Genomic DNA, 15,188 nt, shown 5'->3' with positions numbered 1-15,188 from the left:
CTACCACTCCGCTCATCATCTCCAGCATTCAGGACTCTCAGGCTCTCAAATCAAAGGACCTTCAGCGAGCATGTCATGATACATGCAGTGGTACTGGATGCATTTCTGGTCGCGAAGGCACTCGTGGTCGTATCGGCACCGCGGAGCCCGGCGGGCAGCGACGAGGAGCTCGGCGTCAGAATCGGTGATGTGAAAGTCATCGTCATCATCGGGATCTGAGGAGTCTTCATCGTCGCGCTTGCTAGGGGGACCCCGGTACTTGCAGATTCCGCCGTAGCATCGCTGATAGCGAGGGCAGTCGTTGTTAGATTTGCAGTAGGGAGGGGGCTTAGCCGAAAGAACCTCGACGTCGGGCTCGGTGATGTGGAAATCATCATCGCCAGGATCAGTGGGATCTTCATCGCGCTTGACCGAAGGGTGGTTGTGAGGAGGCCGGTACTTGCAGATACCACCATAGCAACGCTGCGATGGAGGACAATCATTGTTCGACTTGCAGTGAGGAGGGTATTTGTTAGAAAGAACCTCAACCTCAGGCTCGGTGATGTGGAAGTCGTCTTCATCAGAATCGGTGGGGTCCTCATCGCGCTTCACAGCGGGATGGTTATGGGGGGGGCGATATTTGCAAATACCTCCGTAGCATCGCTGCGAGGGAGGGCAGTCATTGTTGGACTGGCAGTGGGGAGGGTACTTGCCACTGAGAATGTTGACATCAGGCTCAGAGATGGTGGTTTCTTCGTCCTTCGGCTCAATGGCGATGTCTTCATTGTCACGCTTCTCAGCGGGGTGGAGATGAGGATGATGAAACTTGCAGACTCCTTTGTTGCATCGGTACCATTGAGGGCAGTCCTGGTTGGATCCGCAAGTGGTAGACGGCTTGTCGTTGTCACCATCAGAGGACTCTGTATCTGTATCTGTATCCGACTGACCAATATCACTTCTGGGACGAAGATCACCGGTTCGAAGGCCCAGGCTCCTTGTGCATCTTCCATTCTTACAGAAGCTGCCAGGCCGGCAAGTTGGAACTTCAATACAGGGTCGGATCTTGCAACGCTTCTTCTCACATTTCTGGTAAGGTCCGCAGTCCTTGAAGGTCTTGCACTTTTTGCCTTCTGCGAGAAGGTGGGTTTCAGGGGCGTCGAGATCATCAGCACCATCATTGACATTTTCGCCTTCTTCGACCTCGTAGCCATTGTCGTAGGAGCGCCCCCCTAGGCCGTTGGTACATTTGCCGTTCTTGCACCATCCGAAGTTGCAGGCAGGGCGATTGCCACATTTCTTGTCAACGCATTTCCCGTTGCGGTTGCAGACTTTGCCTTTGGGGCAGTTGTTGCAGGTCTTGCCGAGCACTTGAGTCTTGGGCTCCTCGATTTCATCGTTGGCTTCAGGATCCGGGTCAGCAGTGTCACGCTCAGAGAGAAGTGTAGAATCGTTGTCGGAGCGAAGGACGCCATCAGCATCATTTAGATCTACTTATGTTAGTAATGGGAGTTGACAGTGGAAAGCCAATGGACTTACCGGTATCGTTTTCAACGTCGACGCTCTCAACATCACGCGTGGAATGAATCTTGACAGGGGCTCTACAAGTACGCCACATGCAGATCTTGCCCTTGGGACAGTCACCATTGTCACTGCATGCTTTCCTGACTTTGGAAATACCGGTCTCAAGATCACCATCGAGAGCTAGGTCGTCATTCACGGCTATCGTAGATCAGTCATAACGCTCAAAGAAGAAAAGGAATTTAAAATCCAGGGAGGTACTCACCCGCGTCGATACAAACATTCTCCAGGCAGATACCGTCGCCGCAATCAGCATCCTTTTCACAAGTGCCGTTGACAGCCTGATCGGCAAAATCGCGGGAGTGGATCCAGGTAAGAGGAGGCCGACCACGAATGTAGCGACAAGTTCCATGGACACACCACTTGCCACCCTGGCACTGCTCGGCAGAATTACACTCCATACCTCTAGACTCAAGCGACTGGTTGTCACTTTCATCATCCGCCACAAGAGCTGGATGAGGCTGACCACGAGGGTACTGGCAAGTGCCTTTGACACATTGCTTCGCGTAGCGACAATCCTTGTAAGAGCGGCACTGGGTAGCCTTGACCTCGACGGCGTCAGATTCATCGTCATCGTTTGAATCAGGGGACTCGAAAGTTGCAGGAGAATCATGAGGCTTCTGGCGACAGTAACCACGGATGCAGTTGTGAGAGCCGGGACAGTTCTTGTTAGAATCGCAACGATCGCCTTGGATCTCATAAAGGTCAACAGGGGGATGCGAAGCAGTTTCATCACGGGCCGCAAGCAGCATGGGAGGCTTTTCTTCCGGATAACGACAGTAGCCATCAATGCAAGACTTCATGTTACGGCAGTGCTCCCAGGTAGTGCATCGAGCCCTTCTGGGCCTGCCAGCCTCAGAGGAAGTACCAAAAGAGTCTGCCTTCGTTAGTATGTGCTGCTATTGGACGAATAGGAATGTTGGTTATTTACTATCAGTATCAAGAACAGTAGCAGAAGTGGACAAGACCGAGACCAAGAAGACGAGGAGGAAGGTGAAGAGCTTCATGATGACTGGAGCCAGAAGGCCAGCAACCAATGAAGTTGATCGAGTAGATTGATAAAGGTTGGAAGGTCAGAGATGAATAAAGATGTTGGGTTGTGGGTAAGGTTACAGGTACTGAGAAGGTAGAAGGAGGTTGGTGGAGGAGGAGAGATCAGAAGTGAACGAGGGAAAAGATATGAGGCATATAAATAGAGGCGATGCGGTGAAGCAATTTCGTTCTGCCCATACTCATAGTAAAGATACCTACCGGGGAGTTCCAGTGCGAAGTGACAGGGGTCTGGTATTGGTATGCACTCCAGCCTCTGCGGTGGGGAAGGAACGCCGGAAAAGCTTCATTCCAGGGCCCAGGCCGCTCTTTGTGAAGAGTAATTATTTTCTACATATTGAGGACCAATCACAGTGATTATTAGATGAGGGAATCTCCGTTATGGACCAGATTTCTCTTCACCGGGGCTCACTGAACGCGCAATCCGGGGAATCCGGGGTCTGATTCGCCCACCCTTCTACAAGCTATACCCATGAGATCTGGCCACAGCCAGCCAAAATTTGATGAGACCCCTGGGAAAGGCTCTTAGAAGGCGGCAACTAAAGAATCAGCTAATAAAATTAGAAATCCTTTTGCTGAGGTAATCCCAAGTTCCATTCAGAAGAGATTCACCATCGACTGTAGGCAAGGTTGATGCTTTGTGATCAGTGCCTTCTATACCGCCACTTGAGCACACACCCACAGTAAATCAGTCTGGCACATTACTACAAAGTTCTCTGCTGCTTAAATAGACAAAACCGCACCAGAATCTCGGAGAACGAGCGATCTACAGAAAACGCCCCCCCCCCCCAGGACTATCCTGCATGTGTAGGCATTTTTAATTTTTAATTTTATTGAGTTTCCCCACAAGACCCGGGGTAACAAGATCCGGGTGGACAGTGAAACGGTGCCTCAGGCATCAATATGCAAGTCCGGAGGGTTCTCGTTGAGAGCAACAAGTCTTTGACAAAAAGATTTTCAGAGCTTAGAGGGTGTAGTAAGCTAGTTTTTCTGTAATTGATAACAATTTGACTCCTGCTATAATCTCCAATGCGCATGGTCAGATTCAGTGTGTATACGCTGAGTACTGGAGGCGCGGATTGATTGCCTCAGGAAAAGCAAACCTCCTCGATCGCTGCCACGTCACGCGCATGAGCATCCACGTGACTATCAGGCTGGACAATTTGCAGATGCACAGGTTTGAATGTACGGACAAAACATAGATTTGTGCAGTCGGAACAAGCCAGGCCAAAAGGTAATGTGTTTGAGACTCGCAACTGCCGCATAGGAGCTAACATCTAACAGATACAAGACAAAACCTGTCCACACGATGAAGCATCCGACAGCACACGAGGTCCCTCTAGTCTCAGATCTATCTCCATCCTCGGCTTTATACGGGCACGACTGTCCACTTCACCCTCATGAGATGAGAATAATGCCGATGCAAAACTGGCACGCAGATCTCACCACACACAAGGACCAACTCCACGGCTGGGTTGTCACAAAGGTGGAGCATATGAAGAACTTCCACTTCTCGCCCTACATGCATGAGTTCCTCCGCGCCACCGTCAGAGAAGAACCGGTCGGCAATACTGCGGACCCTATCTACCTGATTATCGAGCGAGAAACAAATGCAGATACTGTCACAGTGGGGTGGGAAAGGGTGCCACACCCAGAGCTGAGTGCGTGGTGGATTGAACGCCTTCTTCGCGGATATTTCAACCCAGATACCTTCGATGAAGACGGCTTGCCGGTCTGGGAGAACTGGAAAAAGTGGAAGGCAGTTGGATATTCGGGCTCTGACTTCCTCTGCTCTATCGATTTTGAGGGGTCTGGTGTCTCGCTTCTACAGTTCGCCGAGGAGTTGCTGAGATTGAGCGAGAGCTCCCCTCGATACTCGGCCTTGGCGGCGAATAACTACTGGTTTGCTTTCTCGGTGTATGAAGGACTGAAGGATCGGTGGTTCCGTTCGGAATATAGAGGAGACTACTACAAGCATAGAGGAAAGTTTGCTGGAGTTCACTGGGGCTCTCCGAGACTTGCTTCTGCAAGAGAGTATCTTTGGTATGTGATCATGTGTTTGATTTTGGTCATAGCGGCTGTCCTCTTCTGGCGCTCATATCTGCAGAGTTCATAATAATTAATCGATTGACACATTTTGTCGTAAATATAACTGCGCTTCCCCCTCGACCGGACTTTGATACAGCTTAGTAATTCCAAAGGCTATCTTCACGTCGACAAAAGCCTTTCTTCCTCCTCATCTTTCTCAATCTGTTTTGTAACCGGGTTGCGAATTTTCATTCTCTGGGCAATCTGGGCATGTCATTAGTCTAGCGACATAAAAACTATAATAAAGTAAAATAAAACAAAAACAGAGAAGACGAATGGCACTTACAACAACCGCCAACTTTGTCCGCATCCCAGCAAACTTGCCCATATGTTTGAAATACCCCCCTCGATGTTCCTCAGGCTGCCACCCCTCCAAAGCCTTGAGATACACCGACCGAGCATACCAGAAACAATTATGCTCGACAGCATCATAGACCGGCGCTTCCTTGTTCGTCTCGATCAAGATCTTCGAGAACTCCGGCAGCGGAATCCCACCGTTATTTAAACTCAACCCACACAGGTAATCCAGCGCAGAGTATCCCTTCGCTCTCCATAGATCCTGCGCAGACGCCATCGATCCACACGAGCTTCTCAGAACCGGCATGCCGCCCTCCGTCGGATCGCTGAAATATCCCCGAAGCAGCCGTACAATCCACCAGGGCGTGAGCGGCGGATGGTCGATTTTGGTCCATCCAACCGTCACCTGGTCGCAATCTGCCATCCGCTCGATGAATATGATTGCTTCTTCCTTGTTATTGCTTGCCTTGGTTGTATTGCTGAGGTGGGCTATCGAGACTTTCAGGACCTCGTGTAGAACGGCGGAGAAATGGAAGTTCTTCATATGCTCGATCTTGGTGACGAACCAGTCTGAGAGCGCTTCTTTGTGATTTATGATTCCCTCGCCCCATTCTTGTATGGATCTGGTGATCATTTCATTGTGTTTGATGTAGGATATTGCGGATAGTGAGCTGGGTGGTTGCTCTTTGCCAGCGTCTTCAGTTGCGAGGTTTTCGAAGGCAAGATCAGAGACTTTGCTCATATTGGGAAACTAGAAACGAGGGTTACTCTGGGGTTTTCTAATCTTTCAAAGGCATTCTTCACGCACCAGCGACAGAACTGCTTAGATTCAGAATTCGGTGTCTCTTGTTGGGAGTGCTTTGTGGCATGAATCCCAACCAGAAGAACAAGCTTTTCTTGTAGCGGGACGTGACTCGAGCCTGACACTTTAGAAAGAAATCAGACCGACAGAGTGTGGCCTGGTAGATGTGGGATTAGCAACACGTGGAAGCGAGCAAACACAACGACGACAGCAAAAGAGATCGTGAGCATGAGGGAATAGGGTCGTTACGTGGCAAGACTCTGACATGGACACCCCTGGTAAACGGCTGAAGTACTGACTTTATTTATGGTTAATTTCCGAGATATTGTTCTCTGATCTATCTATTATACAATTTCTGCCACTATATTCAACATTCTATTCTTTCCCAGATTGTCACCACCGTTCATCTGCGTCTATATCTTCTTAATAATCTTCTGCAGCAGCACCGAAGACGCGACATAAAAGGCAACATAAACAGGAAACAAAGCACCACAAAAGATTGCAATCTGCCCAAGTCAGCTTATCTCTCCTTCAAGCAACACAAACAACTCACTCACCTTAACCTCCTTATCCTCAAAGGCATGACTCCCGACCGGATGAATCAAAAACACCACCAACCCCGCCAAATAAATCATCACACTATAACTCAAGATCTGCACCGGGGCCTGGAGCACGAAGACTGCCGCGCGAGAGGGTTTTTGCTGCACTGATCCCCGCATCAACGCTTCATCCAGCCTATGCTCACTCGTGATCTTCGCCCTCACACACCCCAACCCCGAAGACTGCTGGAACGCCATCACGGCCGACACCACCGCCATGACGATGGCGTTGTACCAGAACGCGCTGACCACCCAGTGTGTCTTGTCCATGCCGGGCCAACCGAGGCTCGTTGCAATCACGGAGGCGATAAAGGTGCCCTGTCGTGCGGGGTGAATCGGAATCAGCAAGGGGTCTGTCTTGTACGTCTGACTGGAATTTAAACTTACTATGGCCGACATGAAATTCAGCTCCGTGATCTTTGTTTCAACCCATAGCTTTGCCTCGGCATCGCTGAACCCATCCTTGCCGAGGACCTTCAGGGTGTTGTAAGATGTTACCCATGTGTATCCGAAGGAGTGGACGAAAGCGTTGGCGTTCATGATGGATGAGATAGCCGGTATAGCAGTTTACCGAGGAGATTCAATTGTACGGAAAGAGAAAGTTAAACTCTAATATGCCAATGGAGGGTCCGGCTGGAGACTATCAGACTCGGTCGGCTTACGGCCTCGCTGTTTTCGGTGTTTGCTTCTTTGGAATATGCATGTTTGATAGCTATTGTTTTTGGTGCTTATCAAATACTCATCTGTGGCAGGGTCCACTGTGATGAGAACGCGTTTACTCGATTTCTAATTCAGGCAAGAGGGTAGATAAGAGAGTACTATCGTGAGTTCTCTGTGACCAGCCGCGCGGGCCATGAGGCTATTTGATGTGTGTCTGTGTTGTAATTCTTCACGCATATGCAGTATACCGGTAACGGGCGATTTTACCCGAGGGCACTTTCCCATGATGACTCTCATCTGATAACCCAGCGGATCTCACCCGGGCAGCATTATACGCTTACGGGATTGGGAGACGATTGCGATTTGGTTGAAAAATGCCTGCTAATTACAAGCAGGATTTGACTATCTATCAATAGCACATCTTCTGAGGCTTGATTCAAGTGTAGCGGTTTGAATATGGGCGGAAAACATTGAAACTATTAAGTGGCTGCATGACAACATGGAAATTGTTGGTCATGGGCTCAATCCATCCCGTGACTGCATGAGTCATGGTCAATGCAGCTTCAGCTGAACAGTGGCTAGCTTCATGATGTGGCCTCGATGGTGTTATTCTCTTATTATGAGGAATCAAAAAAATATAAAACAAAGGGCAGGCTGATATGCAAGCTTATGGCAATTTAGACCCTCTGGAGCACGCAATCTCAAAGCCTCTCTCTTTCGCTTAGTGCGCGTAAGTTGCGGTTTTCTTTGCGGAGCTGGATGGTATAGATAGTCGGAAATTTCACGTTCCTTGACTGATTGTTATACGGCTAGTTTCGAAGGAGCAAAATATCTGTAGCCTGAGCTTATAGTCGATAAGACTTTATTTTCTTCGCGATCAATGTATCATACGAGGTGTCGTTAGACTGAAAGCACCGAGTCATATTACAAACCTATGCCATGAACTCCGAACGGGGCCGAAGTGAGCTACCGGAATGGCGGTCTGAATACATAGCGAATATAGCGGTGAAAAAAAAAGAAAAGAAGAAAAAAAAAAAAAAAAAAAAAAAAACAGCGCGAGTACTATGACGGCATGGACATAGCGGTCAGTAATGCAAAGGAGTGATATTTTCCGTATCGAGGAACCATATAAGGGCTTGGGTATAATCGATCGATCGGTTACTCTGTACATAATCGGGTCCTTCTCCCGCTCACTCCATTTGTCCTGTGCTGAGTCCTGCTAGGGTAGTTCCTAGGGTACCGAAAATTCTTGTCCACTTCTACCCCCCGAACCAGTCCTCATCAACCTCATCATCTTCACAGCCATACGGATCCTCCAAGCAGAAATCATCAACCCCGCACACCATCCCATCCAGCGCCGCCAAATTAGGCCTGCAGCAAAGAGACTTCAATCCAGCTCCTGTCCAATCCAACCAGTCAGCAAAGAAGAAGAAAGCGCAAACAGAGAATAAAAGAACATACCAATACACGACTCCCCATCCCCTCCAACACCATCAGCTCCAAGACTGACTTCCCCCGCCGCACAAGTCGCATCCACGCAATCGCCCCCACCCACCCAATGACAGTCAACAAATGGCAGCGGAGAGCTCATCGGACAGCAGATGTCTTCGCCGGGGTTGTAGACCGGACGGCCTTTTTTCCATGGTACCCAGGGGTTCCAGAAATGGGCGATGCTGGTGTAGTCGTGTGTGCATGGGTAGCCGCTGTTTCGAACGTTAGTATCCCATTTCGCCAGGGCAGGCTGGGCTAGGTTAAACTGGAATAGGCGACATACAACCCCGGAGAACGATAACATTCCGTGACCATTTTCTCGTAGGATATCAGACCGCAGCAGAGGGCTTTTGATCCACGCTTGCAGCTGCTCATGGGGCTCTCGGAGGCAGGGGGCTCGTCCCACGTCGAGTGCGCGAGCTTGACTTGCCCCGTGGCGCATTGGCCGTGGCAGTCTGATGCTGAGCCACGCCATGTGCAGTCATGGAGATCGATTTCTCGCGCGATCTCAGGTGGGCAGCAGATGGGCTTTCCGCACTTGATATAAGGTTAGTTGCGTGATGCGGACTCGAGATGGATTAGATAGAGGCGTTCGCGTACAAGATCGCCCTCACATTGGGCTGTTTCGTATCCGACCGTGAGATATGGTGTGTATGCTTCTTGGGGAGCATCGGGATGGATGGTATCTCCGATGAAGCAGTTCGCCGCTAGGTCGGGGATCAGGTAGGAAGGACGCTGGGCTCGACCGGATCCGGGTAATTGTTCTGCTGAACTGATGGCATAAGAGATGCAGGCAAGGATAGCGACGTAGCGATACCACATGGTGTCATCGGATCATCTTTGTGTTCTTTCGTTGGAAATACTCTAGACGAGGGCAAAGGGAGAGAGAACGAAGTCATGAAAATTTCTGGCCCCTTTGGGTTAGAACCGACAGATACTAGCCAGATAGCTAGCGTGGCCGACCGTTCCTGATCCAAAGATCCAGACCCGGTGGGTATTCCGGCTGTCATAACATCAAGAACTAACAAGATGCCGACGTAGTCCTAATTTAATATGCGACACAAAATAAAAGCACGCGGACCCTTCAACATCATCGATGCTCGTCATAGTCCCTGATCCGCCACACATGGCAGCCAAGCAGTGGGTCCAGCCCCCCCCCCCCCCCAAATTGATTAACTGCATCATCGTGCGCGAGAGCAGCCACTCAGCGCCCGGGAGGCTGCCATCGACGTCATCTCTACTCTACTCCTGTTCCATGCCTCCCTCGTAGTATAAAGGACCACACTCTCTCCAACCTCATGCTCCTATCCAAGTCTCTCTGCAAATCCCAAATCAAAACTCCTTCTACATACATACAAACATTCAATCTACCTCGGTACCTCTCAAGCCCATCCAATAGGTACATACCTCACCTCCTCTACCACACTACAAAGTACTATACAAACCAACCAAAATGCCCAACAACACCTTCTCCTCCTCACAAGATACCGGCGTCACAGGCGCCGCCAAATTCGTCACCTCGACGCTGGGCAACACCGTCGGCGGCGTCTCCCGCACCGTCGGCGGAGTCACGGGCGCTGCCACCCGCGGCGTCGGAGGCACCATTAACGGCGCCACGGGCAGCGCAGGACAGCCTGTCGGCGATGCGCTGGGGAGTCTTGGGAGTGGAGTGGAGGACGGAGCGAAGAGAGTGGCGAAGGGAGTGGAGGATGCTGGGCAGTGGCGGTGATTTGGATCAGGGAGTTAAGGGGCTGGGTGGGAGGAAGGGTCGTTGATATATGAGTATTGGATATGGACCGAGCGGTAATTGATTCTGGGAGTGAAGGAAGATGAGTGTCTTTCTATGCTTGTTCTTTGTTGATTATTTTTGATACTCCAATTCTGTTATGAATTTACGAACTTCGAAACCCACCCACCCCTTTGCCGAAAGATTATAAAAGATAAAACAAGACAAAAGGGACAAGCGATTCAAGTTTGAGGGACAAAAAGAAAAAAGAAATGCTCACACTCGGATTCGAACCGAGGATCTCATGATTACTAGTCATGCGCTTTACCAACTAAGCCATGCGAGCTGATTGGTTAGTCTCGCGCTAATTTGATTTTATGGTCCTAAGGCAAAGATATCAAGGCTTTCCACTATTCTCCAGTGGCATAGATAATGTGTGAACTGGTAGATCAGCATGGTGAATACCTGAAATTTGTTTCCGTCTATACTAAGTGACCTTATATGTTGGATCGGGATAGCTCGAAATCATCTCAGTGGAGTCTGGGCCAAAAAATAATGCTATCCGGGAATATATATGCTTGGAGCCCTCAGACACCAGTTTCACATACAAGAGCAGACAAACGCCAACCTTATAACAAATGTGAATATTTGCCAATATTAAAATACACAATCCCTATCCTCAACCTCGAAAACAGCGTATAGTCTCCCTAAACCCAAAGATGCACCAACATCCCTTTTACCGGCACAAGCCCTGTCGCTGTATTAACTTTCGCTGTGGCCGCAGGCTCCGACCCTGGACTCGACCGCTTCCCAGAACTTCCATTACGGAACTGCTCAACCACAAAGCTCACCACCTGCTTGCCATAATTCTGCACATACTGCAAATGCGCGGTGCCGTTGAGCGCTTCGCTACTGCTGAATGCCATCACGTCACAGAATGGATCTCCGGCATCGCAGTACGACCGAATCCGAGAGCCCAGGGCCCGAATGCGGATCTGGACATCGCTGTTTTTGCCGTGCTGGCTGGAGATCGAAAAGATTCGCTATTGATACTCAGCTCACTAGGTCCTTATTAATCGCAAAGATGCCGATCGCCACCGAATCATGCTCGCTCATGTGTTTCGCGAGTCCACCATCCCGGGCACGGCGTATCAAATCGACCAACGGTATCTGTACGGACTTTGTCAAATAGCTGTACTAATCCGCACCACGGAGCAACCTTACTCTCTCTCTTACTAAACAATTCTCCTAGTCTAGGTAACCCTCATCGACCCAACTTTGGTTGGAATCCTGGTTCTGGAAAATCCACAGCACCTGCATCGCCCCTCGCCCGATCAACTATCACGAAGGGAAAACCTTTCCCAGCCTCGAGGAGACCCAACTCGCCCAAACATCCATCCACCTGCGCAGTCCAGCCGAACACACCCCCGAACTGAACCACATGTTTTGACTCATCCAAAGCGAGAAGCCTCGAATCCGCCAGCTCACTGCACTAGCGACATCAGCGACCCACGCGCCAACAGGCTCGCACCAGGCCCTCAAACTTCGCATCTCGTTTCTCTTCTCATGGGGCGTCATGCTTGCCTTGGAAGCATTGATCAATTACGCGCTGCGGGGCCATGAGCATACTCCTAATCCTGTCCTGCTAGCAGCCGCGAAGGGTTGCTATAATGGGACCCTGGACGTTGCTTTTCAATGCGAGGATATCAGACCGTATGGAGCGGGGTTTGTGCCTGATGTGCTGAAGGCGGTTTGGGCGGCTACGTCGGATACGCATGCCGATACGACGATGGAGGCGGTTTTGATGAATTATGAAACGGACGTCGAGGGCGCTGATTATATGGGGGAGGCTGTGAAGGCGAAGGAGTTTCTGGGTGCGCAATATAAGCGGCGACAGGGGGAGTCGGGGGCGCGGACGGTTACTAGGGATGGAGTCACAGTGCATTGTTTGTTAAGCTTTGAGTGTATACTAGACCTGTCTAAATAATAAATGCATTAATATATAGAATAGATACCAGCTAGGAGGTGGGAAGTGGGACAGGCTCACATTCTTTGATTCAACAAGACAAAATAATAAAAAGTAAATGATTGCACATGGTAGATAAGAATCAGGTGCCAGCAACTTTCCAGATATGGATGGATTCACCCCAGTCCATGGTTCGACGATACGGGCCAAACAGACTTCACACAACTTTTTATGCATAACTTTAATTTTTCTGGGAAACAAAAACAAAAAATAGAAAGGCAAGCGCAAGCACGAAAAAGACAGGATAGCCAAAACACCCACCCAGCTAGATGGCCGGGCAAAAGAAAAAAGAAATGCTCACACTCGGATTCGAACCGAGGATCTCATGATTACTAGTCATGCGCTTTACCAACTAAGCCATGCGAGCGATTGATGTCTTTGGGCTTTTTATTTGACAATATAAAGGAAGAGTTTATCCACGGACTATCAACAGCGGTCGCTGGGTGATCCTGTCTGGCTTAACAGGGTAGGTACGCTATGCATTTCCCCAAACTCAGAAATTGACTGAAATTGTTTATCACTGATTGAGATACTCATTTCGTATATATTGATTCATTGATAATAATACAAAGTCGGTTTTGGTCAACTGCGGTGAGCTGGTATTTTGATATATATTTTTCGGCTGGATGCTGATATCTCACGTTCTGGTTCACAGCCATCCACCCAGAGGAGAGCTTGCAATTTTCCAACACCCATTAGTAGGTACCCAGTAGCTATAAAAGCCCAAGCCATAAAGATAAAATAGACAGTAAAACCAAGAAACCGAGCCGATTAAATTAATATAACCAAGGTAAACAAATAACCGACGAGCAAAAATAACAGCAAGAAGGGTATCCAGTCGCTCTGCTCCAGAAAATTAAACAGTCCGCAAAATTATTTCATGCGCGCTCGTTATTGTCAATGAAAAGCCGGGGACTTAGGCTTTTGAGCATAAACAACAGTACCGGGAAGATAAGCATGGATTTTGTAGTCTCGTAGCGAAGCACGCATTTGAGCTAGAAATACCTGGGCCTGCTCGTACGACCACTTGAGTGTGGAAGTAAGAAGACGCAGCATGTATCCTTCTATCCCACCGTGCAGCCGAAGTTGATTCCAGCGGCCCTGACCCGTTAGAAAGAGCTTCTGAAGGAGAAGATGCAACTCACCAGATCATGCAACTTTCTGTCAGTGCTCCATCTACATGAGGTATATTAGTACACGAGACCACAGCGCAAAGTAACCGTCGGAGACATACCCGTTCATAGGCCATTTATATTCCGTCTCAACCACCCCGATAAACCCGGCCTTCTTGAGACGGGCGGCACTCTCCTCCCAGATGGTGAAACTTTTACCAAATTTCTCACCGGATTGCACCACCGTCTTCCCCCATAGGTGATAGAAATGATCGGGACCCATGCTTCCGTCATCACTGGTCGGTTGGACTGCGTGCTCCACTACCTCGATGAAACCACCCGGCCTCAAGCAACGCCAGCATTGCCGAAAGAACTCATCCCAGTCTGGTACACAGCCGAACATCTCACGGACATGAATGAAGTCGAATTGATTCGAAGCGTACGTCCAGGGGAGGGTGATATCGTCGATCTCGAACACGCAGTTAGGGGGTACAAACACCGGCTGGATGGGAGAAAGATCGACTCCAGTTACTTTCGCACTGGGATGTTCATCGGCCATGTCCCTGGTAATCCATGAGCCATCTGTAGAAATCCGGGTATATAGCTGAGACTCACACTGCCCAAACTCCCGTACCTGTGCCCACATCGAGGATTTCCTAGGAGCACTGGTTCTTAGCCACCATTGTCAACTGGATAATCGAATCGGTCGCCTGATATTACTGAATAAAACCGCCATGGCCAGATGAACGAGCGAAAAAGTTCATACCTGCGGAGAATCGATTGGGGCAAGGTGTAGCTTTCCGTCCAGCGTCAAGAGGTACATATGGTGAGCAAGATCTTGGAATTCGTTCGCAACTTCGTCGTTCGGGCCCTGAAGACAAATAACGTGAATTAGAATCGAAACATCCTGCTCGTCGCAGAGAACTTACCCAGTATGCGCCATCGTGATAGGAGTGGTAGCGACGGCCAAATTCATATCGATATTCTGTTATATACGTCGAGAGCGTCTTCGTATCATCACCTAGTAAAGAATCGCCGCTATAGGCGGAGTCCGAATCACTGTATCCGCCACCGTCGGTGTCGTGGGAATCGTCGAAGTTATGCTCTTGGGGATGTGCGACCGAAGATTCGGGACAATCAAGAGGAGACGGATCTTCATGGTATGGAGAAGTGGGCATTGCGATGACAGCGGTGGGGTTCAAACGGTGGGATTATCGCATGGAGCAAGACGGCTGGGGCGGTTCGAAGGGGATCGCCGCGGCGTGAGGGTCCAGAGACTAAGTGGGGGAAAGTGCGGATTTAAGGGTGAAAGAAGCCATGAACGGATGAAACAAAGAGAAATGATCCCAGTTGAACTAGCAGTACTATTGAATCTTAACTAAAAGGCGGGGAAGTGTGAACATGAATTGGGAGCGATGAAGCTAAAGTGAGATTGAATTGTCGATTTGATCTCCGCTCAAAGCCGATCACGAAGGACGGAAAGTAGCAGGTACACCGTCCTTCGTAGCTCGGCCGCCGAGGGTCAAGGTAGCCGGTACTTGTCGCGTGCGCGGCAGGAAACCACGGGACCAGCGACCCGGACGGCGCTGGGCAACTTCCCGATGCGGTTTAGTCCCAACGGCTGTCGTCGCCCGTCGACTCTCAGGCCTCGAGTGTCAAGACTCTCCCTCTTCTCTCGTCGACTTCTCACCGAGCGTGGCTGAACCAACTCCGGCTATCCGCATGCAATCCTGGCTAGAAGGTCATCATGCCATTGGTCAAGCTCTCAAACTCTCCGAGA

General features: G+C 49.7%; 9 protein-coding genes and 2 non-coding genes across 11 annotated transcripts; 3 read left to right on the top strand and 8 right to left on the bottom strand.

The window, feature by feature from the left end:
* Positions 1 to 45: 45 nt before the first annotated feature.
* P170DRAFT_429333 (uncharacterized protein) lies at positions 46 to 2,564 on the bottom strand (the record flags this gene model as incomplete). The annotated part of the gene is made up of 4 exons (XM_024847885.1): positions 46 to 1,466; positions 1,516 to 1,698; positions 1,763 to 2,434; positions 2,489 to 2,564. The coding sequence occupies 4 exons, from the start codon at positions 2,562 to 2,564 to the stop codon at positions 46 to 48; spliced, it is 2,352 nt and encodes a 783-aa protein (XP_024701497.1).
* Positions 2,565 to 3,510: 946 nt separating this feature from the next.
* P170DRAFT_467311 (uncharacterized protein) lies at positions 3,511 to 4,723 on the top strand (the record flags this gene model as incomplete). The annotated part of the gene is made up of 3 exons (XM_024852472.1): positions 3,511 to 3,583; positions 3,820 to 3,841; positions 3,892 to 4,723. The coding sequence occupies 3 exons, from the start codon at positions 3,511 to 3,513 to the stop codon at positions 4,721 to 4,723; spliced, it is 927 nt and encodes a 308-aa protein (XP_024701496.1).
* A 92-nt stretch (positions 4,724 to 4,815) lies between these two features.
* Positions 4,816 to 5,734, bottom strand: P170DRAFT_501112 (uncharacterized protein; the record flags this gene model as incomplete). Its single annotated transcript, XM_024854159.1, has 2 exons — positions 4,816 to 4,899; positions 4,982 to 5,734. The coding sequence occupies 2 exons, from the start codon at positions 5,732 to 5,734 to the stop codon at positions 4,816 to 4,818; spliced, it is 837 nt and encodes a 278-aa protein (XP_024701495.1).
* A 473-nt stretch (positions 5,735 to 6,207) lies between these two features.
* Positions 6,208 to 6,933, bottom strand: P170DRAFT_479110 (uncharacterized protein; the record flags this gene model as incomplete). Its single annotated transcript, XM_024853630.1, has 3 exons — positions 6,208 to 6,300; positions 6,352 to 6,711; positions 6,781 to 6,933. The coding sequence occupies 3 exons, from the start codon at positions 6,931 to 6,933 to the stop codon at positions 6,208 to 6,210; spliced, it is 606 nt and encodes a 201-aa protein (XP_024701494.1).
* A 1,250-nt stretch (positions 6,934 to 8,183) lies between these two features.
* On the bottom strand, positions 8,184 to 9,580 carry P170DRAFT_439854 (uncharacterized protein). The gene is made up of 4 exons (XM_024849929.1): positions 9,145 to 9,580; positions 8,828 to 9,081; positions 8,515 to 8,756; positions 8,184 to 8,452 (listed from the first exon to the last, which is right to left on the bottom strand). Exons 1-4 carry the CDS (start codon positions 9,364 to 9,366, stop codon positions 8,313 to 8,315), a joined length of 858 nt encoding a protein of 285 aa, XP_024701493.1. The 5' UTR covers positions 9,367 to 9,580; the 3' UTR covers positions 8,184 to 8,312.
* Positions 9,581 to 9,672: 92 nt separating this feature from the next.
* Positions 9,673 to 10,567, top strand: P170DRAFT_262596 (uncharacterized protein). Its single transcript, XM_024843090.1, has 2 exons — positions 9,673 to 10,260; positions 10,328 to 10,567. Exons 1-2 carry the CDS (start codon positions 9,843 to 9,845, stop codon positions 10,375 to 10,377), a joined length of 468 nt encoding a protein of 155 aa, XP_024701492.1. The 5' UTR covers positions 9,673 to 9,842; the 3' UTR covers positions 10,378 to 10,567.
* P170DRAFT_t164 lies at positions 10,544 to 10,616 on the bottom strand. Its single transcript has one exon. It is a non-coding gene; the product is annotated as a tRNA-Thr (tRNA).
* A 305-nt stretch (positions 10,617 to 10,921) lies between these two features.
* On the top strand, positions 10,922 to 11,596 carry P170DRAFT_262557 (uncharacterized protein). Its single transcript, XM_024843089.1, has one exon. The coding sequence runs from the start codon at positions 10,990 to 10,992 to the stop codon at positions 11,344 to 11,346; it is 357 nt and encodes a 118-aa protein (XP_024701491.1). The 5' UTR covers positions 10,922 to 10,989; the 3' UTR covers positions 11,347 to 11,596.
* Positions 11,597 to 11,985: 389 nt separating this feature from the next.
* On the bottom strand, positions 11,986 to 12,563 carry P170DRAFT_262551 (uncharacterized protein). Its single transcript, XM_024843088.1, has 3 exons — positions 12,318 to 12,563; positions 12,246 to 12,249; positions 11,986 to 12,192 (listed from the first exon to the last, which is right to left on the bottom strand). Exons 1-3 carry the CDS (start codon positions 12,471 to 12,473, stop codon positions 12,107 to 12,109), a joined length of 246 nt encoding a protein of 81 aa, XP_024701490.1. The 5' UTR covers positions 12,474 to 12,563; the 3' UTR covers positions 11,986 to 12,106.
* A 27-nt stretch (positions 12,564 to 12,590) lies between these two features.
* On the bottom strand, positions 12,591 to 12,663 carry P170DRAFT_t163. The gene has a single exon. It is a non-coding gene; the product is annotated as a tRNA-Thr (tRNA).
* A 208-nt stretch (positions 12,664 to 12,871) lies between these two features.
* P170DRAFT_458310 (class I SAM-dependent methyltransferase) lies at positions 12,872 to 14,567 on the bottom strand (the record flags this gene model as incomplete). Its single annotated transcript, XM_024851783.1, has 7 exons — positions 12,872 to 13,397; positions 13,442 to 13,472; positions 13,531 to 13,971; positions 14,024 to 14,064; positions 14,175 to 14,279; positions 14,338 to 14,467; positions 14,530 to 14,567. The coding sequence occupies 7 exons, from the start codon at positions 14,565 to 14,567 to the stop codon at positions 13,194 to 13,196; spliced, it is 990 nt and encodes a 329-aa protein (XP_024701489.1). The 3' UTR covers positions 12,872 to 13,193.
* Between the last annotated feature and the right edge of the window lie 621 nt (positions 14,568 to 15,188).

The sequence above is a fragment of the Aspergillus steynii genome, assembly GCF_002849105.1.
Source record: "Aspergillus steynii IBT 23096 chromosome Unknown P170scaffold_7, whole genome shotgun sequence".
Lineage (NCBI taxonomy): Eukaryota > Fungi > Ascomycota > Eurotiomycetes > Eurotiales > Aspergillaceae > Aspergillus > Aspergillus steynii.
This window is presented reverse-complemented; position numbering and strand designations above follow the sequence as displayed.

Excerpts from the sequence above, each read along its gene's own strand:
- P170DRAFT_262551 (XM_024843088.1), bottom strand. The coding sequence starts at position 12,473 with ATGCATAAAAAGTTGTGTGAAGTCTGTTTGGCCCGTATCGTCGAACCA.
- P170DRAFT_262557 (XM_024843089.1), top strand. The coding sequence starts at position 10,990 with ATGCACCAACATCCCTTTTACCGGCACAAGCCCTGTCGCTGTATTAAC.
- P170DRAFT_262596 (XM_024843090.1), top strand. The coding sequence starts at position 9,843 with ATGCTCCTATCCAAGTCTCTCTGCAAATCCCAAATCAAAACTCCTTCT. Across the intron at positions 10,261-10,327 it reads AAGGGAGTGGAGGATGCTGG|TATTGGATATGGACCGAGCG; the intron begins GCAGTGGCGGTG and ends TTGATATATGAG.
- P170DRAFT_439854 (XM_024849929.1), bottom strand. The coding sequence starts at position 9,366 with ATGTGGTATCGCTACGTCGCTATCCTTGCCTGCATCTCTTATGCCATC. Across the intron at positions 9,082-9,144 it reads CCCAATGTGAGGGCGATCTT|TGCGGAAAGCCCATCTGCTG; the intron begins GTACGCGAACGC and ends CCTTATATCAAG. Across the intron at positions 8,757-8,827 it reads TGTTATCGTTCTCCGGGGTT|CGGCTACCCATGCACACACG; the intron begins GTATGTCGCCTA and ends CGTTCGAAACAG.